Below are 27,531 nucleotides of genomic sequence, written 5' to 3'. Positions count from 1 at the left end.
GGGGGGAATATTAGATTGAGAACCCCGTGAGGACAGGAATTTGCTTTCTTTAGAGTCTTCAAGTGCTTACTATGTGCCAGGCACTGTACTAAGAGAAGCAGCGTGGCTCAGTGGGGAAGATCACGGGCTCTGGAGTCAGAGGTCACGGGTTCAAATCCTGGCTCCGCCGACTGTCATCATCATCATCATCATCAATCGTATTTATTGAGCGCTTACTCTGTGCAGAGCACTGTACTGAGCGCTTGGGGAGTACATGACTTTGGGCTAGTCACCTCACTTCTCTCTGCCTCAGTTCCCTCATCTGGAAAATGGGGATTAAAACTGTGGGACAACCTGATCACCCTGTAGCCTCCCCAGCGCTTAGAACAGTGCTTTGCACATAGGAAGCGCTTAATAAATGTCCTCATTATTATTTATTATTATTACGAAGCGCTGGGGGAGATACGAGCTAATCAGGTTGGACACGGTCCCTGTCCCTCATGGGGCTCACAGTCTTAACCCTCATTTTACAGACGAGGCACAGAGAAGTCAGACTGAGCGCTTACTGCATGCACAGCACTAGTCTAAGCGCTGGGGAGGTTACAGGGTGATCAGGTTGTCCCACGGGGGGCTCACACAATTGTAATCCCCATTTTCCAGATGAGGGAACTGAGGCAGAGAGAAGTGAAGTGACTCGCCCAGAGTCACCCAGCTGACAGTTGGCGGAGCCGGGATTTGAACCCATGACCCCTGACTCCAGAGCCCGTGATCTTTTCCACTGTGTGACACTGCTTCTCTTAGTACAGTGCCCAGCACATAGTACGACACAAGCGCTTGGGAGAGTACAATCCATTCTTTCACTCTTTCGATGGCATTTAATGAGCGCTTACGGTGTGCAGAGCGCTTGGAAAAGTACAACGCAACAAAAAACGGTGACAGTCCCTGCCCACAATGAGCTTACAGTCTAGAGGGAGCGAGACAGACATCAATAATATCGCCCTATAAGAGGCAACATTCCTTGAACTGGTCACGCAGCAGACAGGTGGTGGAGCAGGATTAGAACCCAGGTCCTCTGACTCCCAATCCGTGCTCCATCCACTGGGCCACACTGCTTCCTATGAAAGAACGGAGTAGGCCGACACGCTCCCTGCCCACAAAGAGCTTCTAATCTAGAATCCCTCCAATCTTCCCCTTCTCACTGCAACCACCCGGCCTCCTTTGACTCAGAATGATAATAATGACAATGGCATTTATTAAGCGCTTACTATGTGCAAAATAATAATAATAATAATGATGGCATTTATTAAGCACTTACTATGTGCAAAGCACTGTTCTAAGCGCTGGGGGGATACAAGATGATCAGGTTGGCCCACGCTGGGTTCACAGTCTTCATCCCCATTTTACAGATGAGGGAACTGAGGCTCAGAGAAGCTAAGTGACTTGTCCAAGGTCACACAGCAGACATGTGGCGGAGACGGGATTCGAACCCATGACCACTGACTCCAAAGCCCGGGCTCTTTCCACTGAGCCACGCTGCTTCTCTATAATATACCGTTCTGATACTGTTACATTAAATACCGTTACGTTAAATACCGTTCTAAGCGCTGGGGAGGTTACAAGGCGATCCAGTTGTCCCACTGGGGGATCACGTTCTTCATCCCCATTTTCCAGATGAGGGAACTGAGGCCCAGAGAAGTGAAGTGACTTGCTCGGGGGATCACGGTCTTCATCCCCATTTTCCAGATGAGGGAACTGAGGCCCAGAGAAGTGAAGTGACTTGCTCAAAGTCACACAGCTGACAATTGTGTGACTTTGAGCACCTGTACATATGTATATCACCTGTATATATGTATATCACCTGTATATATGTATATATGTTTGTACATATTTATTACTCTATTTATTTATTTATTTTACCTGTACATATCTATTCTATTCATTTTATTTTGTTAGTATGTTTGGTTTTGTTCTCTGTCTCCCCCTTTTAGACTGTGAGCCCACTGTTGGGTAGGGACTGTCTCTAGATGTTGCCAACTTGGACTTCCCAAGCACTTAGTCCAGTGCTCTGCACACAGTAAGCGCTCAATAAATACGATTGATTGATTGACTAATAGGCAGAGCCGGGATTCGAATCCATAACCCCTGACTCCAAAGCCCATGCTCTTCCCACTGAGCCTCGCTGCTTCTCTATAGTCTTATAGAAGACTGTAAGCTCAATGTGGGCAGGTAACGTGTCTGTTTATCGTTGCGCTGTCCTCTCCCGAGGGCTCAGGACAGCGCTCGGCACATGGTAAGCTCCCAATAAATACGACTGACCGAATGAATCAAGTTCTAACTCTAGCCGAGCTCGGACAGGGATGAAAAACACTCGGAGACGTGCGGGCTGTTCACATGTTTATAAGAGATAACAGTAAATTCGCCAGCAGAAAATCAGTATCGGAAAAACCAAGTGGCAGCGGTCTTTCGTCTACAAGCACCATGTGTTTGTTACAGAGAATAAACATCACGCTCCTATTTTCCGTGGGCCGGAGGCTGCCCACCTTGCTCCCAGAAGAGAAAATGCACCATCGGGGAGACGGGAGTCCAAAAGGTCTTCTTCGAGAGCCTGTTCCTTTGTGTCCGCCCGGAGACACAAGACGCGGCCTGACAGTAGGCCCTGATTGGTTTGAGGATGGGTGAGGGAGAGGGACAGAGGGAAAGAGGGAGAGGGAGGGAAGAGGAAGGGAGAGGGAAAGAGAGACAGAGATGGAGAGATAGAGGGCGGAGAGAAGGAGAGGGAGATGGAAAGGAGCAAATGGGAGATGGAAAGAGAGACAGAGATGGAGAGATAGAGGGTGGAGAGAAGCAGAGGGAGAGAGGGACCAAGAGGGAGATGGAAAGGAGAGAATGGGAGATGGAAAGAGAGGGAGATAGAAGGAGACAGAGAGAGAGGAAGGGAGAGGGAAAGAGAGATGGAGAGATAGAGGGGGGAGAAAAGGAGGGGGGAGTAAGAGGGGGAGAGATGGAAAGAGAGGGAGACAGAGAGGGTGAGGGAGGGAGAGACACAGAGAGATGGAGAGAGGGAGAGCGAGGGAGAGAGGAAGGGAGAGGGAGAGATGGAGAGAAAGGGAGGAGGAGCAAGAGAAAGAGGGAAAGGAAAAGGGGACAGAGGGAAAGGAAAAGGGGAGAGAGGGAAAGAGAGCAAGATAGAGAGGGAGCGAAAAGGAGGGAGGGGAAGAGAGAGGGAGGGAAAAGGAGGGAGAGGAAGAGAGAAAGGAAGGGAGAGGGAAAGAGACAGAGATGGAGAGAGGGAGAGGGAAGGAGAGAGATGGAGAGAAAGGGAGAGGGAGCAAGAGAAAGAGGGGAAGGCAAAGGGAAGAGAGGGAAAGGAAAAGGGGAGAGAGGAAAAGAGAGCAAGATAGGGAGTGAAAAGGAGGGAGAGGTAGAGAGAAAGGAAGGGAGAGGGAAAGGGAGAAACAGAGAGATGGAGAGAGGGAGAGGGAGGGAGAGAGGAAGGGAGAGGGAAAGAGAGAGATGGAGAGAAAGGGAGAGGGAGCAAGAGAAACAGGGAAAGGAAAAGGGGAGAGAGGGAAAGAGAGCAAAATAGAGAGGGAGCAAAAAGGAGGGAGGGGAAGAGAGAGAGGGAGGGAAAAGGAGGGAGGGGAAGACAGAGAGGGAGGGAAAAGGAGGGAGGGGAAGAGAGAAAGGGAGAGGGAAAGAGACAGAGATGGAGAGAGGGAGAGGGATGGAGAGAGGAAGGGAGAGGGAAAGAGAGATGGAGAAAAAGGGAGAGGGAGCAAGAGAAAGAGGGAAAGGAAAAGAGGAGAGAGGGAAAGAGAGCAAGATATAGAGGAGCAAAAAGGAGGGAGGGGAAGAGAGAAAGGAAAGGAGAGGGCAAGAGAGAGACAGAGATGGAGAGAGGGAGAGGGAGGGAGAGAGGATGGGAGAGGGAAAGAGAGCAAGATATAGAGGAGCAAAAAGGAGGGAGGGGAAGAGAGAAAGGAAAGGAGAGGGCAAGAGAGAGACAGAGATGGAGAGAGGGAGAGGGAGGGAGAGAGGATGGGAGAGGGAAAGAGAGAGATAGAGAGAAAGGGAGAGGGAGCAAGAGAAACAGGGAAAGGAAAAGGGGAGAGAGGGAAACAGAGCAAGATAGAGAGGGAGGGAAAAGGAGGGAGGGGAAGAGAGAAAGGAAAGGAGAGGGAAAGAGAGAGACAGAGATGGAGAGAGGGAGAGGGAGGGAGAGAGGAAGGGAGAGGGAAAGAGAGAGATGGAGAAAACGGGAGAGGGAGCAAGAGAAAGAGGGAAAGGAAAAGGGGAGAGAGGGAAACAGAGCAAGATAGAGAGGGAGGGAAAAGGAGGGAGGGGAAGAGAGAAAGGAAGGGAGAGGGAAAGAGAGAGACAGAGAGATGGAGAGAGGGAGAGGGAGGGAGAGAGGGAGAGGGAAAGAGAGATGGAGAGAAAGGGAGGAGGAGCAAGAGAAAGAGGGAAAGGAAAAGGGGAGAGGGAACGAGAGCAAGATAGAGAGGGAGCGAAAAGGAGGGAGAGAGAGGAAGAGAGAGAGGGAGGGAGAGGGGAATCGAGGGACAGAGATGGAGAGAGGAGCGGGAGAGAGATGGAGCAAGAGGGAAAGAAGAGAGAGAGAGGAGGAGGAGAAAGAGAGACACAGAGAGAGAAAGAGAGAAAGGGGTCCAGGGACCTCAGGCTTAAATCTCACACACGGGATTCAATTCCTTTCATCAATTTGGGCCGGTTCACCTAGGCACTTGGCTCACCGGAAAAAGTGAAGACACTCTCAGAGCAGCAGAAACATTTCCACCCATCCGATCGCACAAAGGGCAGAAAACGGAGCGTGAAATCATCGTGATATCTGCTAGGGTGCTTACGAGGTGCCGGGCACCGTACTAAGCGCCGGAGTAGATAAAACACAAGCAGAAGGGACACGAGCCTCGCAGTCCGGAGGGCGGGGGAGAGGGGAACGGGGATCGAATCCCCATTTTTACGGGTGAGGAAAAGGAGGCAGAGAGAAGCGACCGGCCCAAGGTCACACAGCAAGCAAATGGCGGAGAGTGGATTAGATCCCAGGCCTCCTGCCTCCCAGAAACAGGGGAATTCCGGCCTTTTTGCCGGGAAACCGGCAAAATCCTGACTTCCTTTGGCAGGGTGAGGGCTCCGTCTCCACGATCACACGATCGGCGGTCTCTCTGGACCGCCCGGGTTGGCGCGAGGGTAAGGCCTCTGAAACGGATCGAGTGGCATTCATTCTTTCGACGGCATTTATAGAGCGCTCACTCTGCGTAGCTGTACTGTACTAAGCGCCCGGGAGAGTCCAAATCAAAAAGCGCCATTCCTTCGCGGAGTCGGAGAACTCTCACGGCCCTGGAGGGAATGCCCAGAAATCACTGCTAAGAAAATATAGCGGCGTCCAACACAGGCTTCTCCCTCAAGGCCCTGGGCCTGGGATCATTTTTCCCAACGATTCCGTCCCGGATTTGAGTTTCGCACGATGGATCCGCTCGGATCTCCGGGGGGATGGAAAAATCCGGAAGGCCTGAAACACCCGATCGGCGTCGTTTTCGAGCCCGGCGGGATCTGGAGGGAGTAGGGTCTTCTAAGCTGGCACCAATGGCCCCTTCCAAATATTCGGGCCTACTTTTCCGTGTGTTGTGTGTGTGTGTGTGTCTGTGAGTTTCTGGGGGAGGGTCTGGGGAAGGAGAAGGGGGTGGCGTTCAAAGGACAGCAAACACTCGGAAAGCCTTTCCGCCCGGAGGATTCTGCAAGCTGCAAGAGGAGAGGACAAACATTCCTTAAAAAAAAACCAACCGGGAAAACGTTGACAAGACTCTGAGCCCACTGTCGGGTAGGGACCATCTCTATATTTCGCCAACTTGGACTTCCCAAGCGCTCAGTACAGTGCTCTGCACACAGTCAGCGCTCAATAAATACGATCGATTGATTGATTGATCTTAAATCCGCGAAAGCGTTTCCTTCTTATTCGTCGTCTTTATCTACAGCCCGGCTCGGCGGAAAGAGGCCGGGCTTTGGAGTCAGGGGTCACGGGTTCAAATGCCGGCTCCGCCAACTGTCAGCTGGGTGACTTTGGGAGAGTCACTTCGCTTCTCTGGGCCTCAGTTTCCTCATCTGGAAAATGGGGATGAAGACTGGGAGCCCCACGGGGGACAACCTGATCACCTTGTATCCCCCCCGCCCCCCGCGGCACTTAGAACAGTGCTTGGCACATAGTAATTGCTTAATAAATGCCATTATTATTATTATTATTATTCTCTGTGCCTCAGTTCCCTCATCCGGAAAATGGGGATGAAGACTGTGAGCCCCACGGGGGACAATCTGATCACCTTGTATCCCCCCCGGCGCTTAGAACAGTGCTTTGCACATAGTAAGCGCTTAATAAATGCCATTATTATTATTATTATTATTCTCTGTGCCTCAGTTCCCTCATCTGGAAAATGGGGATGAAGACTGTGAGCCCCACGGGGGACAACCTGATCACCTTGTATCCCCCCCGGGCGCTTAGAACAGTGCTTTGCACATAGTAAGCGCTTAATAAATGCCATCATTATTATTATTATTATTCTCTGTGCCTCAGTTCCCCCATCTGGAAAATGGGGATGAAGACTGGGAGCCCCACGGGGGACAACCTGATCACCTTGTATCCCCCCCCGCCCCCCGCGGCGCTTAGAACAGTGCTTGGCACATAGTAAGCGCTTAATAAATGCCATCATTATTATTATTATTATTCTCTGTGCCTCGGTTCCCTCATCTGGAAAATGGGGATGAAGACTGGGAGCCCCACGGGGGCCAACCTGATCACCTTGTATCCCCCCCCGGTGCTTAGAACAGTGCTCTGCACATCGATCGTATTTATTGAGCGCTTACTGTGTGCAGAGCGCTGTACTAAGCGCTTGGGAAGTACAAGTCGGCAACACACAGAGACGGTCCCTACCCAACAGTGGGCTCACAGTCTAGACGACTATTAAGTCTATCAAGCACATAGTAAGTGCTTAATAAATGCTATTATTATTATTATTATATTAGGAGAAGCAGCATTGGCTCAGTGGCAACAGCCTCGGCTTGGGAGTCAGAGGAGCTGAGTTCTAATCCCGGCCCCGTCACTCATCTCCTTGGGCAAGCCGCTTACCTGCTCTGGGCCTCAGTTCCCTCATCTGTAAAATGGGGATGAAGCCTGTGAGCCCCCCGTGGGACAACCTGATCACCTTGTATCTACCCCAGAGCTTAGAACAGTGTTTGGCCCGTAATAATAATTACGGTATTTGTTAGGCGCTTATAATCATGATGGTATTCGTTAATAATAATAATAATAATAATAATGGCATTTGTTAAGCGCTTATTATGTGCAAAGCACTGTTCTGAGCGCTGGGGAGGTTACAAGGTGATGAGGTGGTCCCACAGTCTTCATCCCCATTTTCCAGATGAGGTCACTGAGGCCCAGAGAAGTGAAGTGGCTCGCCCAAAGCCACCCAGCTGACAAGCGGCGGAGCCGGGATTTGAACCCATGACTTCTGACTCCAAAGGCCGTGTTCTTTCCACTGATATTTATATAAATATATTTATAAACATTTATTTATTTATTTATTTATTTTACTTGACCATATCTATTCTATTGATTTTATTTTGTTAGTACGTTTGGTTTTGTTCTCTGTCTCCCCCTTTTAGACTGTGAGCCCCCTGTCGGGTAGGGACGGTCTCTATTTGTTACCAATTTGTACTTCCCAAGCGCTTAGTACAGTGCTCTGCACATAGTAAGCGCTCAATAAATACGACTGATGATGATGATGATGATGAGCCACGCTGCTTACTCTGTGAGTGCTCAACAAATACCACAATTAGTATTATTATTATTATTCATTCATTCAATCGTATTTATTGAGCGCTGTGTGCAGAGCACTGTACTAAGCGCTTGAGCACTGTACTAAGCGCTTAGTATTGGGGGCTGGGGCTGCATGGGCACTGTACTAAGCGCTTATTATTTGGGGCTGTACTGGGGGCCTATTACAAGGACTGGCTGTCTACTGGGTGAAGTCGGTGCTTACTGGGTAAAGAGACCTGTACTGGACGCTTAGCGGGTGCAGAACGCTGTGCTGGGGGCCTACCAAGTGCACAGCACTGTACTGGACAGCTGCAGGTTGAAGGCACTGTACTGGACACCTACAGGGTGCAAAGCCTTGGGCACCTACTGGGCGTAGAGTCCCGCACTGAGCACCCAGGCGGAGCAGAGCGGGTTTCTCTCGACTCCCCCGTCCTGGAGAGGAGTGGCTGCTTAGTAGACGACTCCCAAGAGGGCCCAAGAGGCTCAATCGATCCATCAATCGTACTTATTGAGCGCTTATCGGCACCACGGATCGGTGGGGAAGCCCGGGAAGCGGGATACCTTTCCGAGAAGATCCCGTTCTGGAAGGAGGCGGTGTAGACGCTCCTCTTGTCCGTGGGCATGACGTCCACGTAGCCGCCCCGGTTCTTCACCACGCCCGCGTGGACGGCCGTCCGGCAGATACTGGACAACTACGGCCGGAGCGGGGATGGGGGAGACGGTGGAGGCCCGAGTCAGACGCCCACCTCCGCCCCGCTGTCCATCATCCGTCGGTCCGTCAGCCCGGCGGATGTACTGAACGCTTACTGAGCTCAGAGCACTGTACTGAGCGCTCGGAAGCGCGTGACAACAACACAGCCCACCGTTGGGTAGGGACCGTCTCTATATGTTGCCAACTTGTACTTCCCAAGCGCTTAGTACAGCGCTCTGCGCACAGAAAGCGCTCAATAAATACGACTGACTGACTGGAAGCTCATTGCGGACTGGGAACGTGTCCAGTTATATTCATTCATTTATTCAACCGTATTTATTGAGCGCTTACTGTGCGCAGAGCGCTGTACTAAGCGCTTGGGAATTACAAGTACAATAAATACGATTAAATGAATGAATGAATATAACTTGGACACGTTCCCAGTCCACAGTGAGCTTCCAGTCAGTCAATCGTATTTATTGAGCGCTTACTGGGTGCAGAGCACTGTACTAAGCGCTTGGAAGCGTGTGACAACAAGATAGCCTGCCGTTGGGTAGGGACCGTCTCTAGATGTTGCCAACTTGTACTTCCCGAGCGCTTAGTACAGCGCTCTGCGCACAGAAAGCGCTCAATAAATACGACTGACTGACTGGAAGCTCATTGCGGACTGGGAACGTGTCCAGTTATATTCATTCATTTATTCCACCGTATTTATTGAGCGCTTACCGTGCGCAGAGCGCTGTACTAAGCGCTTGGGAAGTACAAGTACAATAAATACGATTGAATGAATGAATGAATATAACTGGACACGTTCCCAGTCCACACTGAGCTTCCAGTCAGTCAGTCATATTTATTGAGCGCTTACTGGGTGCAGAGCACTGTACTAAGCGCTCGGAAGCGCGTGACAACAAGATAGCCCGCCGTTGGGTAGGGACCGCCTCTATATGCTGCCAACTTGTACTTCCCGAGTGCTTAGTACAGCGCTCTGCGCACAGAAAGCGCTCAATAAATACAACTGACTGACTGGAAGCTCATTGCGGACTGGGAACGTGTCCAGTTATATTCATTCATTTATTCAACCGTATTTATTGAGCGCTTACCGTGCGCAGAGCGCTGTACTAAGCGCTTGGGAAGGACAAGTACAATAAATACGATTGAATGAATGAATGAATATAACTTGGACACGTTCCCAGTCCACAGTGAGCTTCCAGTCAGTCAGTCATATTTATTGAGCGCTTACTGGGTGCAGAGCGCTGTACTAAGCGCTTGGAAGCGCGTGACAACAAGATAGCCCGCCGTTGGGCAGGGACTGTCTCTATATGTTGCCAACTTGTACTTCCCGAGTGCTTAGTACAGCGCTCTGCGCACAGAAAGCGCTCAATAAATACAACTGACTGACTGGAAGCTCATTGCGGTCTGGGAACGTGTCCAGTTATATTCATTCATTTATTCAACCGTATTTATTGAGCGCTTACCGTGCGCAGAGCGCTGTACTAAGCGCTTGGGAAGGACAAGTACAATAAATACGATTGAATGAATGAATGAATATAACTGGACACGTTCCCAGTCCACAGTGAGCTTCCAGTCAGTCAGTCATATTTATTGAGCGCTTACTGGGTGCAGAGCACTGTACTAAGCGCTTGGAAGCGTGTGACAACAAGATAGCCCGCCGTTGGGTAAGGACCGTCTCTAGATGTTGCCAACTTGTACTTCCCGAGCGCTTAGTACAGCGCTCCGCTTACAGAAAGCGCTCAATAAATACGACTGACTGACTGGAAGCTCATTGCGGACTGGGAACGTGTCCAGTTATAGTCATTCATTTATTCAACCGCATTTATTGAGCGCTTACTGTGCGCAGAGCGCTGTACTAAGCGCTTGGGAAGGACAAGTACAATAAATACGATTGAATGAATGAATGAATATAACTGGACACGTTCCCAGTCCACAGTGAGCTTCCAGTCAGTCAATCGTATTTATTGAGCGCTTACTGGGTGCAGAGCGCTGTACTAAGCGCTTGGAAGCGCGTGACAACAAGATAGCCCGCCGTTGGGCAGGGACTGTCTCTATATGTTGCCAACTTGTACTTCCCGAGTGCTTAGTACAGCGCTCTGCGCACAGAAAGCGCTCAATAAATACAACTGACTGACTGGAAGCTCATTGCGGACTGGGAACGTGTCCAGTTATATTCATTCATTTATTCAACCGTATTTATTGAGCGCTTACCGTGCGCAGAGCGCTGTACTAAGCGCTTGGGAAGGACAAGTACAATAAATACGATTGAATGAATGAATGAATATAACTGGACACGTTCCCAGTCCACAGTGAGCTTCCAGTCAGTCAGTCATATTTATTGAGCGCTTACTGGGTGCAGAGCACTGTACTAAGCGCTTGGAAGCGTGTGACAACAACATAGCCCGCCGTTGGGTAGGGACCATCTCTAGATGTTGCCAACGTGCACTTCCCAAGCGCTTAGTACAGCGCTCTGCGCACAGAAAGCACTCAATAAATACGACTGACTGACTGGAAGCTCACTGTGGACTGGGAACGTGTCCAGTTATATTCATTCATTTATTCAACCGTATTTATTGAGCGCTTACTATGCGCAGAGTGCTGTACTAAGCGCTTGGGAAGTCCAAGTGGCAACATATAGAGACGGTCCCTACGCAACGGCGGGCTATATTGTTGTCACACGCTTCCGAGCGCTTAGTACAGTGCTCTGCACCCAGTAAGCGCTCAGTAAATACAACTGGCAGAACGTAAGCTTGTTGTAAACAGGGCATGTGCCCATTATATTGCCAAAGCGCTTAGTCCAGTGCTCTGTGCACAGTAAGCGCTCAATAAATACGAATGAATGAATGAATGAATATAACTGGACACGTTCCCAGTCCACAGTGAGCTTACAGTCAGTCAGTCAGTCGTATTTATTGAGCGCTTTCTGTGCACAGAGCACTGGACTAAGCACTTGGGCAATATAAAGGGCACATGCCCTGTTCACAACGAGCTTACGGTCCGTCAGTCGTATTTACTGAGCGCTTACTGGGTGCAGAGCACTGTACTGAGCGCTTGGAAGTGTGTGACAACAATATAGCCCGCCGTTGGGTAGGGACCGTCTCCATATGTTGCAAACTTCTATTTCCCAAGCGCTTAGTACAGTGCTCTGCACACGGTAAGCACTAAATAAATACGATTGAATGAATGAATGAATATAACTGGACACATTCCCAGTCCACGGTGAGCTTCCAGTCAGTCAATCGTATTTATTGAGTGCTTTCTGTGTGCAGAGCGTTGTACTAAGCGCTTGGGCAATATAATGGGCACATGCCCTGTTCACAATGAGCTTACGGTCTGCCAGTCGTATTTACTGAGCGCTTACTGGGTGCAGAGCACTGTACTAAGCGCCTGGGAGAGGACAACAGGGCAATAAACAGATACAGTCCCTGCCCACGACGAACTTACCGTCTCACCCCCTCCCGCCTTCTCCAGTCGGAGGTGGCACGGAGAAGCCGCCCGCCAGTCATATTTACTGAGCACTTACTGGGTGTAGGGCACTGTACTAAGCGCCTGGGAGAGGACAACAGAGCAATAAACAGATACAGTCCCTGCCCACGACGAGCTTACCGTCTCACCCCCTCCCGCCTTCTCCAGTCGGGGGTGGCAGGGAGAAGCTGCCCGCCAGTCATATTTACTGAGCGCTTACTGGGTGCAGGGCACTGTACTAAGCGCCTGGGAGAGGACAACAGAGCAATAAACAGATACAGTCCCTGCCCACGTCGAGCTTACCGTCTCATCTTTACCCTCTCCCACCTTCTCCGGCACGGAGAAGCCGTCCGCCGGTCATATTTACTGAGCGCTTACTGGGTGCAGGGCACTGTACTAAGCGTCTGGGAGAGGACAACAGAGCAATAAACAGATACACTCCCTGCCCACGTCGAGCTTACCATCTCACCTTTACCGTCTCCCACCTTCTCCGGTCACGGGCGGCACGGAAAAGCCGTCCGCCGGTCATACTTACTGAGCGCTTACTGGGTGCATAACATTCATTCATTCACTCAATCGTATTTATTGAGCGCTCACGGTGTGCAGAGCACTGGACTAAGCGCTGGGGCAGTCCAAGTTGGCAACATCTAGAGACGGTCCCTACCCCACATCATCATCATCAATCATATTTATTGAGCGCATACTATGTGCAGAGCACTGTACTAAGCGCTTGGGAAGTACAAATTGGCAACGTATAGAGCCCACAGCGGGCTGACCGTCTAGAAGGCTCCGCGGTGCCCACCCTGATCAACTCGGGCCTGCCCAGTGCTTAGAGCAGTGCTTGGCACGTTGTCGGCGCTCAAAAAATACGATCCTTCTTATTATCTTACTTACATCCGAATAAATCCGGCTCCCGATGACTCTGGCGTAGTGGGCGTTTGCCTGCAGACAGTTGGGTGGGCAGTATATCCTGAGGGGAAGAGGACAGCACACGCGTGTACACACGTGTGCACACGCATGTATACGCACGAACAAGCGTAAAGCAAGGATGCCACCACTACACTACCCCCCGACCTCTCCTGCATCAATCCCACGGCTGGGGCGTCCTCAAAGTAATCGGGTCGGACTCGATCCTCGCCCCGACGTGGGGCTGGCTATCCGGGAAATAAGAGGCCCAGAGACGCTGCGTCCACCCCCTGGATCACCCAGTCAGGATTTGAACTCTGATCTCTCCAGTCGCCCCAGCCCTTTATGGCATTTATTAAGCGCTTACTATGTGCAAAGCACCGTTCTAAGCGCTGGGGAGGTTACAAGGTGATCAGGTTGTCCTGCATGGGGCTCACAGTCTTCATCCCCATTTGACAGATGAGGGAACTGAGGCACGGAGAAGGGAAGTGACTTGGCCAAAGTCACCCAGCTGACAGTTGGCGGAGCCGGGATTTGAACCTGTGACCTCTGACTCCAAGGCCCACCCCCGCGTCACCCAGCCAGGATTCGAACTCTGATCTCTCCAGACACCCCAGCCCTTTATTGCATTTATGAAGCACTTACTATGAGCAAAGCACTGTTCTAAGCGCTGGGAAGATACAAGGTGATCAGGCTGTCCCGCGTGGGGCTCACAGTCTTCATCCCCATTTGACAGATGAGGGAACTGAGGCACGGAGAAGGGAAGTGACTTGCCCAAAGTCACACAGCTGACAGTTGGCGGAGCCGGGATTTGAACCCGTGACCTCTGACTCCAAAGCCCACCCCGGGGTCACCCAGCCAGGATTCGAACTCTAATCCCTCCAGTCGCCCCATCCCAGGCTTTATTTTATGGCATTTATTAAGCACTTACTATGTGCAAAGCACCGTTCTAAGCACTGGGGAGGTTACAAGGTGATCAGGTTGTCCTGCACGGGGCTCCCAGTCTTCATCCCCATTTGACAGATGAGGGAACTGAGGCACGGAGAAGGGAAGTGACTTGCCCAAAGTCACACAGCTGACAGTTGGCGGAGCCGGGATTTGAACCCGTGACCTCTGACTCCAAAGCCCACCCCGGGGTCACCCAGCCAGGATTCGAACTCTAATCCCTCCAGTCGCCCCATCCCAGGCTTTATTTTATGGCATTTATTAAGCACTTACTATGTGCAAAGCACCGTTCTAAGCACTGGGGAGGTTACAAGGTGATCAGGTTGTCCTGCACGGGGCTCCCAGTCTTCATCCCCATTTGACAGGTGAGGGAACTGAGGCCTGGAGAAAGGAAGTGACTTGGCCAAAGTCACCCAGCTGACAGTTGGCGGAGCCGGGATTTGAACCCGTGACCTCTGACTCCAAAGCCCACCCCCGTGTCAACCAACCAGGATTCGAACTCTGATCCCTCCAGACGCCCCAGCCCAGGATTTTTTTTATGGCATTGATTAAGCACTTACTATGTGCAAAGCACCGCTCTAAGCGCTGGGGAGGTTACAAGGTGATCAGATTGTCCCACGGGGGGCTCACAGTTTTAATCCCCATTTTCCAGATGAGGGAACTGAGGCCCAGAGAAGTGAAGTGACTTGCCCAGACACAGCTGACAGTTGGCGGGGCCGGGATTTGAACCTGTGACGTCTAACTCCAAGGCCCACCCCTGGGTCACCCAGTCAGGATTTGAACTCTGATCCCTCCAGTCGCCCCATCCCAGGCTTTATTTTATGGCATTTATTAAGCGCTTACTATGTGCAAAGCACCGTTCTAAGCGCTGGGGAGGTTACAAGGTGATCAGGTTGTCCTGCATGGGGCTCACAGTCTTCATCCCCATTTGACAGGTGAGGGAACTGAGGCCTGGAGAAGGGAAGTGACTTGGCCAAAGTCGCCCAGCTGACAGTTGGCGGAGCCGGGATTTGAACCCGTGACCTCTGACTCCAAATCCCACCCCCGGGTCACTCAACCAGGATTCGAACTCTGATCTCTCCAGACACCCCAGCCCTTTATGGCATTTACCAAGCGCTTACTATGTGCAAAGCACTGTTCTAAGCGCTGGGAAGATACAAGGTGATCAGGTTGTCCCATGTGGGGCTCACAGTCTTCATCCCCATTTGACAGGTGAGGGAACTGAGGCCCGGAGAAGGGAAGTGACTTGGCCAAAGTCACCCAGCTGACAGTTGGCGGAGCCGGGATTTGAACCCATGACCTCTGACTCCAAAGCCCACCCCCGCGTCACCCAGCCAGGATTCGAACTCTGATCTCTCCGGACACCCCAGCCCTTTATGGCATTTATTAAGCACTTACTATGAGCAAAGCACTGTTCTAAGCGCTGGGGAAGATACAAGGTGATCAGGTTGTCCCGCGTGGGGCTCCCAGTCTTCATCCCCATTTTCCAGGTGAGGGAACTGAGGCCCGGAGAAGGGAAGTGACTTGCCCAAAGTCACCCAGCTGACAGTTGGTGGGGCTGGAATTTGAACCCATGACCTCTGACTCCAAAGCCCACCCTGGGGTCACCCAGCCAGGATTCGAACTCTTATCCCTCCAGATGCCCTAGCCCAGGTTTTTTTATAGCATTTATTAAGTGCTTACTATGAGCAAAGCACTGTTCTAAGCGCTGGGAAGATACAAGGTGATTAGGTTGTCCCACGTGGGGCTCCCAGTCTTCATCCCCATTTGACAGGTGAGGGAACTGAGGCCCAGAGATGTGAAGTGACTTGGCCAAAGTCACCCAGCTGACAGTTGGCGGAGCCGGGATTTGAACCCGTGACCTCTGACTCCAAAGCCCACCCTGGGGTCACCCAGCCAGGATTCGAACTCTGATCTCTCCAGACGCCCCAGCCCTTTATGGCATTTATTAAGCACTTACTATGAGCAAAGCACTGTTCTAAGCGCTGGGAAGATACAAGGTGATCAGGTTGTCCCACGTGGGGCTCCCAGTCTTCATCCCCATTTTCCAGATGAGGGAACTGAGGCCCGGAGAAGGGAAGCGACTTGCCCAAAGTCACCCAGCTGACAGTTGGCGGAGTCGCGATCTGAACCCGTGACCTCTGACTCCAAAGCCGGGGCTCTTTCCGCTGAGCCGCGTCGCTTTCTTTCCTGTTGTCCCCTGGACGTGGCCGGACTCGTCGCCGGCCCCGTCTGAGGAGTTGGGAAGTCGGGCGCAAGGTGGCCAGTACGCTCCGGAGAGATGGGCCTTACTGAAGGCCCGTCTCCTCCGGGAAGCCTTCCCTGACTGCGCCCTCCTTTCATCATCATTGTCAATCGTATTTATTGAGCGCTTACTGTGTGCAGAGCACTGTACTAAGCGCTTGGGAAGTACAAATTGGCAACATATAGAGACGGTCCCTACCCAACAGTGGGCTCCCAGTCTCCTTTCCTCTCCTCCCGCTCCCTTCCGCGTCATCCCAACTTGCTCCCTTCCTTCATCCCCTCTCCCAACCCCATGCCGCTTACGTCCATCTCAGTCATTTATTGATCTCTACTCACGTCCGTCTCCCCCTCTAGACCGTCAGCTCGCTGTGGGCAGGCCAAGAGTCTCTTTCTTGTCCTCCTGTCCTCTCCCAAGCGCTTAGTACAGTGCTTGGCACACCGTCGGCGCTCAATGAAATCGAGAATCTTTTAGACTGTGAGCCCACTGCTGGGTAGGGACTGTCTCTATGTGTTGCCAATTTGTACTTCCCAAGCGCTTAGTACAGTGCTCTGCACATAGTAAGCGCTCAATAAATACGATTGATTGATTGACTGAGAATCAAGAAGCAGCGTGGCTCGGGGGAAAGAGCCCGGGCTTGGGATGCAGAGGTCACGGGTTCAAATCCCGGCTCCGCCGCTGGTCAGCTGGGTGACTTTGGGGGAGTCGCTTCGCTTCTCTGGGCCTCAGTTCCCTCATCTGGAAAATGGGGATGAAGACTGGGAGCCCCACGGGGGACAGCCTGATCGCCTTGTATTCATTCATTCGTTCAATTGTATTTATTGAGCGCTTACTGTGCGCAGAGCACTGTACTAAGCGCTTGGGAAGTACAAGTCGGCAACATCTAGAGACGGCCCCTACCCGACAGCGGGCTCACAGTCTGGAAGGGGGAGACAGACAAGAAAACAAAACATATTAACAAAATAAAATAAATAGAATAGTAAATATTCATTCATTCATTCATTCAATCGTATTTATTGGGCGCTTACTGTGCACAGAGCACTGTACTAAGCGCTTGGGAAGTCCAAGTTGGCAGCATCTAGAGACGGTCCCTACCCGACAGCGGGCTCACAGTCTAGAAGGGGGAGACGGACAACACAACGAAACATGGAGACGGTGTCAAAATCGTCAGAACAAATCTGATAAGAGCTTACTATGTGTCATTCATTCATTCAATCGTATTTATTGAGCGCTTACTGTGTGCAGAGCACTGGACTAAGCGCTTGGGAAGTCCAAGTTGGCAACATAGAGAGACGGTCCCTACCGAACAACGGGCTCACAGTCTAGAAGGGGGAGACGGACGACAAAACAAAACATATAGACAGGTGTCAAAATCGTCAGAACAAATGGAATGAAAGCTTGGATCCTCCCCAGCGCTTAGAACAGTGCTTTGCACATAGTAAGCGCTTAACAGATGCCATCATCGTTATTATTAGTAGTAATAATAATAATAAACACGACTGAGTGAACGAACGAAGATGTCTGAGAGAGGAGGCCACAGAGACCCATCCAATCAATCAATCAATCAATCAATTGTATTTATTGAGCGCTTACTGTGTGCAGAGCACTGTACTAAGCGCTTGGGAAGTACAAGTTGGCAACATCTAGAGACGGTCCCTGCCCAACAACGGGCTCACAGTCTAGAAGGGGGAGACGGACGACAAAACAAAACATATAGACAGGTGTCAAAACCGTCAGAACAAATAGAATTAAAGCTTGCATCCTCCCCAGCGCTTAGAACAGTGCTTTGCACATAGTAAGCGCTTAACAGATGCCATCATCATTATTATTAGTAGTAGTAATAAAGAGAAGCAGCGTGGCTCAGTGGGAAAGATCACAGGCTTTGGAGTCAGAGGTCATGGGTTCAAATCCCGGCTCCGCCAACTGTCAGCTGTGTGACTTTGGGCTAGTCACTTCACTTCTCTCTGCCTCAGTTCCCTCATCTGGAAAATGGGGATTAAAACTGTGTGAGCCCCCCGTGGGACAACCTGATCACCCTGTAGCCTCCCCAGCGCTTAGAACAGTGCTTTGCACATAGTATGCGCTTCATAAATGCCATCATTATTATTTAGAGGAGAAGCAGCGTGGCTCAGTGGAAAGAGCCCCGGCTTTGGAGTCAGAGGTCGTGGGTTCAAATCCCGGCTCCGCCACTTGTCAGCTGTGTGACTTTGGGCAAGTCACTCCACTTCTCTGGGCCTCAGTTCCCTCATCTGTAAAATGGGGACTGGGACTGGGAGCCCCCGGTGAGACAACCTGCTCACCTTGTATTCTCCCCAGCGCTTAGAACAGTGCTTTGCACAGAGTAAGCGCTTAATAAATGCCATCATTATTATTAATAATAATAATAATAAATATGATTGAATGAACGAACTAAGATGTCTGAGAGAGGAGGCCACAGAGACCCATCCAATCAATCAATCGTATTTATTGAGCGCTTACTGTGTGCAGAGCACTGTACTAAGCGCTTGGGAAGTCCAAGTTGGCAACGTATAGAGACAGTCCCTACCCAAGAGTGGGCTCCCAGTCTAGAAGGGGGAGACAGAGAACAAAACCAAACATATTAACAAAATAAAATAAATAGAATAGATATGTACAAGTAAGATAAATAAATAAATAAATAAATAAATCCACCGAGCTGTGGTGGCCTCGGTGACCCCTGGGCGCCTAGTACACTGTGGTTGTCCTGCTGGGCTTTCCCAGGCCCCATCTCCCAGTCTAGGAGTCCAATCCACTGCCCGGAGGCCATGCTGTGCCCCGCTTGTCGGCTGACACGCTAGCACCACACTGAAGGATCACCCCAATAATAATAATAATAATAATAATAATAATAATAATAATAATAATAATAATAATAATAATAATAATAGTATTTGTTATGCGCTTACTATGTGCCAAGCACTGTTCTAAGCGCTGGGGAGGTTACAAGGTGATCAGGTTGTCCCACGGGGGGTTCACAGTCTTCATCCCCACTTGACAGATGAGGGAACTGAGGCCCACAGAATAATAATAATAATAATGGCATTTGTTAAGCGCTTACTATGTGCAAAGCACCGCTCTAAGCGCTGAAGTGAAGTGACCCGCCCAAAGTCCCCCAGCTGATGAGTGGCGGAGCCCGGATTCGAACCCACGACCTCAAGCCCAGGCTCAGTGGAAAGAGCCCGGGCTTCGGAGTCAGAGGTCGTGGGTTCAAATCCCGGCTCCGCCGATTTTCAGCTGGGTGACTTTGGGCAAGTCCCTTCACTTCTCTGGGCCTCAGTTCCCTCATCTGGAAAATGGGGGTTAAGACCGTGAGCCCCCCGTGGGACAACCTGATCGCCTTGTAACCTCCCTAGCGCTTAGAACAGTGCTTTGCACGTAGTAAGCGCTTAATAAATGCCATCATTATTATTATTATTATTGCAACCGAGCCACGCTGCTTCTCACGCTCGGTTGCCGTCGAGCGCTCGCTATGTGCTGAGCGCTCACGGGGCTCAGAGTCCACTTTGGGGGGGACGGGGCGGCCCTCCCTTCGGGGGACCCCTTACCTCGGGCAGTGGGAGGCCGGTTTGCGGAAGGGACAGAGCTGCTCCACGGTGGTCTCGCAGGTGATGGCCTGCACTGGGGACGGAGGACGGGAAACGGTCAGTCACTACAGGCCCCGATGCAGGCGTACACATACTAAGCGCTCAATAAATACGATCGAATGAATGAACAGGCCCGGATCCAGGCCGGGCCACCTTCAGGGGGGAATCTCCCCCTTCTAGACTGTGAACCCACTGTCGGGTAGGGACCGTCTCTATATGTTACCAATTTCTACTTCCCAAGCGCTTAGTACAGTGCTCGGCACACAGTAAGCGCTCAATAAGTACGATTGAATGAATGAACAGGCACGGATGCAGGCCGGGCCGCCGTCAGGGAGGGAATCTCCCCCTTCTAGACTGTGAACCCACAGTCGGGAAGGGACCGTCTCTATGTTGCCAACTTGGACTTCCCAAGCGCTTAGTACAGTGCTCTGCACACAGTAAGTGCTCAATAAATACGATTGAATGAATGAACAGGCCCCGATTCAGGCCGAGCTGTGGTCGTGGGGGGAATCTCCCCCTTCTAGACTGCGAACCCCCTGTTGGGTAGGGACCGTCTCTATATGTTACCAATTTGGACTTTCCAAGCGCTTAGTACAGTGCTCTGCACACAGTAAGTGCTCAATAAATACGATTGAATGAATGAATAGGCCCGGATATAGGCCAGGCCGACGTCAGGGAGGGAATCTCCCCCTTCTAGATTGTGAACTCGCTGTCGGGTAGGGACAGTCTCTATATGTTGCCAACTTGGACTTCCCAAGCGCTTAGTACAGTGCTCTGCACACAGTAAGTGCTCAATAAATATGATTGAATGAATGAACAGGCCCAGATCCAGGCCGGGCCGCCTTCAGGGAGGGAATCTCCCCCTTCTAGACTGTGAACCCGCTGTCGGGTAGGGACCGTCTCTATATGTTACCAATTTGTACTTCCCAAGTGCTTAGTACAGTGCTCTGCACACAGTAAGCTCTCAATAAACACGATTGACAAGTGCTTAGTACAGTGCTCTGCACACAGTAAGCGCTCAATAAGTATGATTGAATGAATGAACAGGCCCAGGTCCAGGCCAGGCCGCCGTCAGGGAGGGAATCTCCCCCTTCTAGACTGTGAACCTGCTGTCGGGTAGGGACTGTCTCTATATGTTACCAATTTCTACTTCCCAAGCGCTTAGTACAGTGCTCTGCACACAGTAAGCGCTCAATAAGTACGACTGAATGAATGAACAGGCCCGGATGCAGGCCGGGCCGCCGTCAGGGAGGGAATCTCCCCCTTCTAGACTGTGAACCCACTGTTGGGTAGGGACCATCTCTATATGTTGCCAACTTGGACTTCCCAAGCGCTTAGTACAGTGCTCTGCACACAGTAAGCTCTCAATAAACACGATTGACAAGTGCTTAGTACAGTGCTCTGCACACAGTAAGCGCTCAATAAGTACGATTGAATGAATGAACAGGCCCAGGTCCAGGCCAGGCCGCCGTCAGGGAGGGAATCTCCCCCTTCTAGCCTGTGAACCCGCTGTCGGGTAGGGACCGTCTCTATATGTTGCCAACTTGGACTTTCCAAGCGCTTAGTACAGTGCTCTGCACACAGTAAGTGCTCAATAAATATGATTGAATGAACAGGCCCCGATCCAGGCCGGGCTGCGGTCGTGGGGGGAATCTCCCCCTTCTAGACTGTGAACCCGCTGCTGGGTGGGGACCGTCTCTATGTTGCCAACTGGGACTTCCCAAACGCTTAGTACAGTGCTCTGCACACAGTAAGGGCTCAATAAATACGATTGACAAGTGCTTAGTACAGTGCTCTGCACACAGTAAGCGCTCAATAAATACGACTGAATGAATGAACAGGCCCAGATCCAGGCCGGCCCGCCGTCAGGGAGGGAATCTCCCCCTTCTAGACTGTGAACCCGCTGTCGGGTAGGGACCGTCTCTATATGTTGCCAACTTGGACTTCCCAAGTGCTTAGTACAGTGCTCTGCACACAGTAAGGGCTCAATAAATACGATTGACAAGTGCTTAGTACAGTGCTCTGCACACAGTAAGCGCTCAATAAATACAACTGAATGAATGAACAGGCCCAGATCCAGGCCAGGCCGCCGTCAGGGAGGGAATCTCCCCCTTCTAGACTGTGAACCCGCTGTCAGGTAGGGACCGTCTCTATATGTTACCAATTTCTACTTCCCAAGTGCTTAGTATAGTGCTCTGCACACAGTAAGCACTCAATAAATACGACTGAATGAATGAACAGGCCCGGATCCAGGCCAGGCCGCCATCAGGGAGGGAATCTCCCCCTTCTAGACTGTGAACCTGCTGTCAGGTAGGGACCGTCTCTATGTTGCCAACTTGGACTTCCCAAGCGTTTAGTACAGTGCTCTGCACACAGTAAGTGCTCAATAAATACTACTGAATGAAGGAATGAATGAATGGAGGGGTTCTCAACGCTGACCGTTCTGTGTCCCCCTTCTTTGCAGGGGGAACTCCAGTGACGTCCCAACCACCTCCTCATCAAATAAAAACTCCTCACCATCACCTTGAAAGCCGTCCATCCCCCGGCCCACTCCGACCTCTCCTCGCCCCCCTCATTCATTCACTCAATCGTATTTATTGAGCGCTTACTGTGTGCAGAGCACTGGACTAAGCGCTTGGGAAGTCCAAGTTGGCAACATCTAGAGACGGTCCCTTTGAGGAGCTTACAATCTAGTTAATTCATTCATTCATTCAATCGTATTTATTGAGCGCTTACTGTGTGCAGAGCACTGGACTAAGCACTTGGGAAGTCCAAGTTGGCAACATCTAGAGACGGTCCCTTTGAGGAGCTTACAATCTTGTTCATTCATTCATTCAGTCATTCATTCATTCATTCAATCGTATTTACTGAGCACTTACTGTGTGCAGAGCACTGTACTAAGCGCTTGGGAAGTCCAAGTTGGCAACATATAGAGACGGTCCCTTTGAGGAACTTACAATCTAGTTCATTCATTCATTCATTCATTCATTCAATGGTATTTATTGAGCGCTTACTGTGTGCAGAGCACTGTACTAAGTGCTTGGGAAGCCCAAGTTGGCAATATCTAGAGACGGTCCCTTTGAGGAGCTTACAATCTAGTTCATTCATTCATTCATTCCATCATATTTATTGAGCGCTTACTGTGTGCAGAGCACTGGACTAAGCGCTTGGGAAGTCCAAGTTGGCAACACATAGAGACGGTCCCTTTGAGGAGTTTACAATCTAGTTCATCCATTCGTTCATTCAATCGTATTTATTGAGCGCTTACTGTGTGCAGAGCACTGGACTAAGTGCTTGGGAAGTCCAAGTTGGCAACATCTAGAGACGGTCCCTTTGAGGAGCTTACAATCTAGTTCATTCATTCATTCATTCATGCAATCGTATTTATTGAGCGCTTACTGTGTGCAGAGCACTGGACTAAGCGCTTGGGAAGTCCAAGTTGGCAACATATAGAGACGGTCCCTTCGAGGAGCTTACAATCTAGTTCATTCATTCATTCATTCCATCATATTTATTGAGCGCTTACTGTGTGCAGAGCACTGGACTAAGCGCTTGGGAAGTCCAAGTTGGCAACACATAGAGACAGTCCCTTTGAGGAGCTTACAATCTAGTTAATTCATTCATTCATTCAATCGTATTTATTGAGCGCTTACTGTGTGCAGAGCACTGGACTAAGCGCTTGGGAAGTCCAAGTTGGCAACACATAGAGACGGTCCCTCTGAGGAGCTTACAATCTAGTTCATTCATTCATTCATTCAATTGTATTTAGTGAGCGCTTACTGTGTGCAGAGCACTGGACTAAGCTCTTGGGAAGTACAAGTTGGCAACATATACAGTCCCTTTGAGGAGTTTACAATCTAGTTCATCATTCATTCATTCAATCGTATTTATTGAGCGCTTACTGTGCACAGAGCACTTGACTAAGCGCTTGAGAAGTCCAAGTTGGCAACATACAGAGATGGTCCCTTTGAGGAGCTTACAATCTAGTTCATTCATTCATTCATTCATTCAATCATATTTACTGAGCGCTTACTGTGTGCAGAGCACTGGACTAAGCGCTTGGGAAGTCCAAGTTGGTGACATATAGAGACGGTCCCTTTGAGGAGCTTACAATTTATTTCTTTCATTCATTCATTCATTCATTCATGCAACAGTATTTATTGGGCGCTTACTGTGTGCCGAGCACTGTACTAAGCGCTTGGGAAGTCCAAGTCGGCAACATCTAGAGACGGTCCCTACCCGACAGCGGCCTCACAGTCTAGAAGACTGTGAAGTCTAGACTACGCCAACCGGGCCCACGCGCTCCGCCCTTCCGATGCCAACCTTCTCACCGGGCCTCCGTCTCGTCCATCTCGCCTTCGACCCACATCCCGCCTCTGAACTGGACGCCCTCCCTCCTCAAATCCTTCAGACCACCACTCTTCCCCCCCTTCAAGGCCTTACTGAAGGCCCATCTCCGCCAAGAAGCCTTCCCTGACTGCGCCCTCCATCCCTCGTGCGTCGCCCCGACTCGCTCCCTTTCTTCTTAGAGCAGTGCTTTGCACATAGTAAGCGCTTAATAAATGCCATTATTATTATTATTATTATTATTATTATTATTATCCCCCCTCCCAGCCCCGCACCGCTTACACCCCTCTCTCTCATTTTCTGATTTCTACCCCCGTCCGTCTCCCCCTCTAGACTGTCAGCTCGTCGCGGGCAGGGAACGTGCCCGTTTATTATTCCATTGCGCCCTCCCAGTGCCCTGCACACGGTGAGCGCTCAATAAATAGGACGCCAGGATGAACCGAGGGGCCGTGGGGAGAGGGCGCGACGCGGCCCACACTCACCTCTCACCTTGGCCACCGTGAAGGAGTTGGAGGGCTGGTATTTTCTGCAGAAGGAGGGAAGGCATCGACAGCTCGTGAGGGCAATCGCAGACGGGCACTGGGTGCGAATCACCTCCCGGGTGCCCACGGCGGGGCGGGTGGGGTTGGACCTATCTATTCTATTTATTTTATTTTGTTAGTACGTTTGGTTTTGTTCTCTGTCTCCCCCTTTTAGACTGGGAGCCCGCTGTTGGGTAGGGACTGTCTCTATGTGTTGCCAACTTGGACTTCCCAAGCGCTTAGTACAGTGCTCTGCACACAGTAAGCGCTCAATAAATACGATTGATGATGATGATGACGGAAAGCAGAAGGGGAAGAGGAGGGGGCTGGAAAGGAGAGGCTATCGGTCCGTCTGGCGACGGCGATGGCGTCTCTAACGCCGACCTTCTCACTTTCCCTCCATCTCGCCTATCTCGCCATCGACCTCTTGCCCGCTCACCTCCTCCAGGAAGCCTTCCCACACTTCTAGACTGTGAGCCCACTGTCGGGTAGGGACCGTCTCTATATGTTGCCAACTTGGACTTCCCAAGCGCTTAGTACAGTGCTCTGCACACAGTAAGCGCTCAATAAATACGATTGATTGATTGATTGAGCCCCCTTTTTCCTCTCCTCCTCCCCAACCCCTCCGCCCTCCCTCCTTCCCCTCCCCACAGCCCCCGTATATAATAATAATAATAATAATGGTAGCATTTATTAACCGCTTACTATGTGCAAAGCACTGTTCTAAGCGCTGGGGAGGTTACATGGTAATCAGGTTGTCCCCCGTGGGACTCACAGTCTTCACCCCCATTTTACAGATGAGGGAACTGAGGCCCAGAGAAATGAAGTGACTTGCCCAAAGTCACACAGCCGATAATTGGCAGAGCCGGGATTTGAACCCATGACCGGGCTCTTTCCACTGAGCCACGATATACGTTTGTGCAGATTCATTACTCTATTTATTTCCCCTCCCCACAGCCCCCGTCTACACGTTTGTACAGATTGATTCCTCTATTTATTTTACTCGGACACATTTATTCTATTCATTTTATTCTGTTAATACGTTTTGTCAGAGAAGCAGCGTGGCTCAGTGGAAAGAGCCCGGGCTTTGGAGTCAGAGGTCACGGGTTCAAATCCCGGCTCCGCCAATTGTCAGCTGGGTGACTTTGGGCCAGTCAATTCACTTCTCTGGGCCTCGGTTCCCTCATCTGGAAAATGGGGATGAAGACCGTGAGCCCCACATGGGACAACCTGATCACCTTGTAACTTCCCCAGCGCTTAGAACAGTGCTTGGCACATAGTAAGCGCTTAGCAAGTACCATCATTATTATTATTATTATTATTCTCTGGGCCTCAGTTCCCTCATCTGGAAAATGGGGATGAAGACCGTGAGCCCCATGTGGGACAACCTCATCACCTTGTAACTTCCCCAGCGCTTAGAACAGTGCTTTGCACATAGTTAGTGCTTTATAAATGCCATCATTATTATTATTATTATTATCTAGGCCTCAGTTCCCTCATCTGAAAAATGGGGATGAAGACCGTGAGCCCCATGTGGGACAACCTGATCACCTTGTAACTTCCCCAGCGCTTAGAACAGTGCTTTGCACATAGTTAGCGCTTTATAAATGCCATCATTATTATTATTATTATTATCTAGGCCTCAGTTCCCTCATCTGGAAAATGGGGATGAAGACCGTGAGCCCCATGTGGGACAACTTCATCACCTTGTAACTTCCCCAGCGCTTAGAACAGTGCTTTGCACATAGTAAGCGCTTAATAAATGCCATCATTATTACTATTATTATTATTCTCTGGGCCTCAGTTACCTCATCTGTAAAATGGGGACGAAGACTGTGAGCCCCACGTGGGACAACCTCATCACCTTGTAACTTCCCCAGCGCTTAGAACAGTGCTTTGCACATAGTAAGCGCTTAATAAATGCCATCATTATTACTATTATTATTATTCTCTGGGCCTCAGTTCCCTCATCTGCAAAATGGGGATGAAGACTGTGAGCCCCATGTGGGACAACCTCATCACCTTGTAACTTCCCCAGTGCTTAGAACAGTGCTTTGCACATAGTAAGCGCTTAATAAATGCCATCATTATTATTATTATTATTCTCTGGACCTCAGTTCCCTCAACTGGAAAATGGGGATGAAGACTGTGAGCCCTATGTGGGACAACCTCATCACCTTGTAACTTCCCCAGAGCTTAGAACAGTGCTTTGAACATAGTAAGCGCTTAATAAATGCCATCATTATTATTCTCTGGGCCTCAGTTACCTCATCTGTAAAATGGGGATGAAGACCGTGAGCCCCATGTGAGACAACCTGATCACCTTGTAACTTCCCCAGAGCTTAGAACAGCGCTTTGCACATAGTAAGCGCTTAATAAATGCCATCATTATTATTATTATTATTTGCACATAGTAAGCGCTTAGTAAATACCATCATAATAATAATGTTTTGTTTTGCCGTCTGTCTCCCCCTTCTAGACCGTGAGCCCGCTGTCGGGTAGGGACCGGCTCTAGATGTTGCCAACTTGGACTTCCCAAGCGCTTAGTCCAGTGCTCTGCACTCAGTAAGCGCTCAATAAATACGATTGAAGGAATGAATGAATCCCACCTCTGGCCTGGACGCCCTCCCTCCTCAAATCCCCCAGACCACCAGTCTCTCCTCGATTCAAAGCCTTATCAAAGCCTTATTGAAGGCCCTTCTCCTCCCAGAGGCCTTCCCTGACTGCACCCTCCTTTCCTCTTCTCCCGCTCCCTTCCGCGTTGCCCTGACTCGCTCCCTTTCTTCATCCCCGGCTCCCAAATCCACGACCTTGTGGGAAGAGCCCGGGCTTGGGAATCAGAGGACATGGGTTCTAATCCCGGCTCCGCCACTTGTCTGCTGCGTGACCTTGGACAAGTCACTTGACTTCTCTGGGCCTCAATGACCTCGGGGACGAAGACTGTGAGCCCCACGTGGGACAACCTGATCACCTTGTATCTACCCCAGCGCTTAGGA

General features: G+C 50.5%; 1 protein-coding gene across 1 annotated transcript in view; it reads right to left on the bottom strand.

Annotated features, from left to right (window-relative positions):
* Positions 1-5,605: 5,605 nt before the first annotated feature.
* The window catches only part of CRISPLD1 (cysteine rich secretory protein LCCL domain containing 1), a 65,300-nt gene continuing 43,374 nt past the window's right edge, over positions 5,606-27,531 (bottom strand). The window contains exons 10-14 of the mRNA XM_038766704.1: positions 24,497-24,540; positions 19,629-19,701; positions 12,867-12,942; positions 8,366-8,496; positions 5,606-5,736 (exon numbers count right to left, since the gene is read on the bottom strand). Of these exons, the coding sequence (XP_038622632.1) occupies positions 5,685-5,736; positions 8,366-8,496; positions 12,867-12,942; positions 19,629-19,701; positions 24,497-24,540 (376 nt within the window). The 3' untranslated portion in view covers positions 5,606-5,684. The remainder of the gene's footprint in view (positions 5,737-8,365; positions 8,497-12,866; positions 12,943-19,628; positions 19,702-24,496; positions 24,541-27,531) is intronic.

Source organism: Tachyglossus aculeatus, chromosome 25, assembly GCF_015852505.1.
Source record: "Tachyglossus aculeatus isolate mTacAcu1 chromosome 25, mTacAcu1.pri, whole genome shotgun sequence".
Classification (NCBI taxonomy): Eukaryota; Metazoa; Chordata; class Mammalia; order Monotremata; family Tachyglossidae; genus Tachyglossus; species Tachyglossus aculeatus.
Note: the sequence above shows the minus strand (reverse complement) of the source record. Positions and strands in the feature narration are given on the sequence as shown.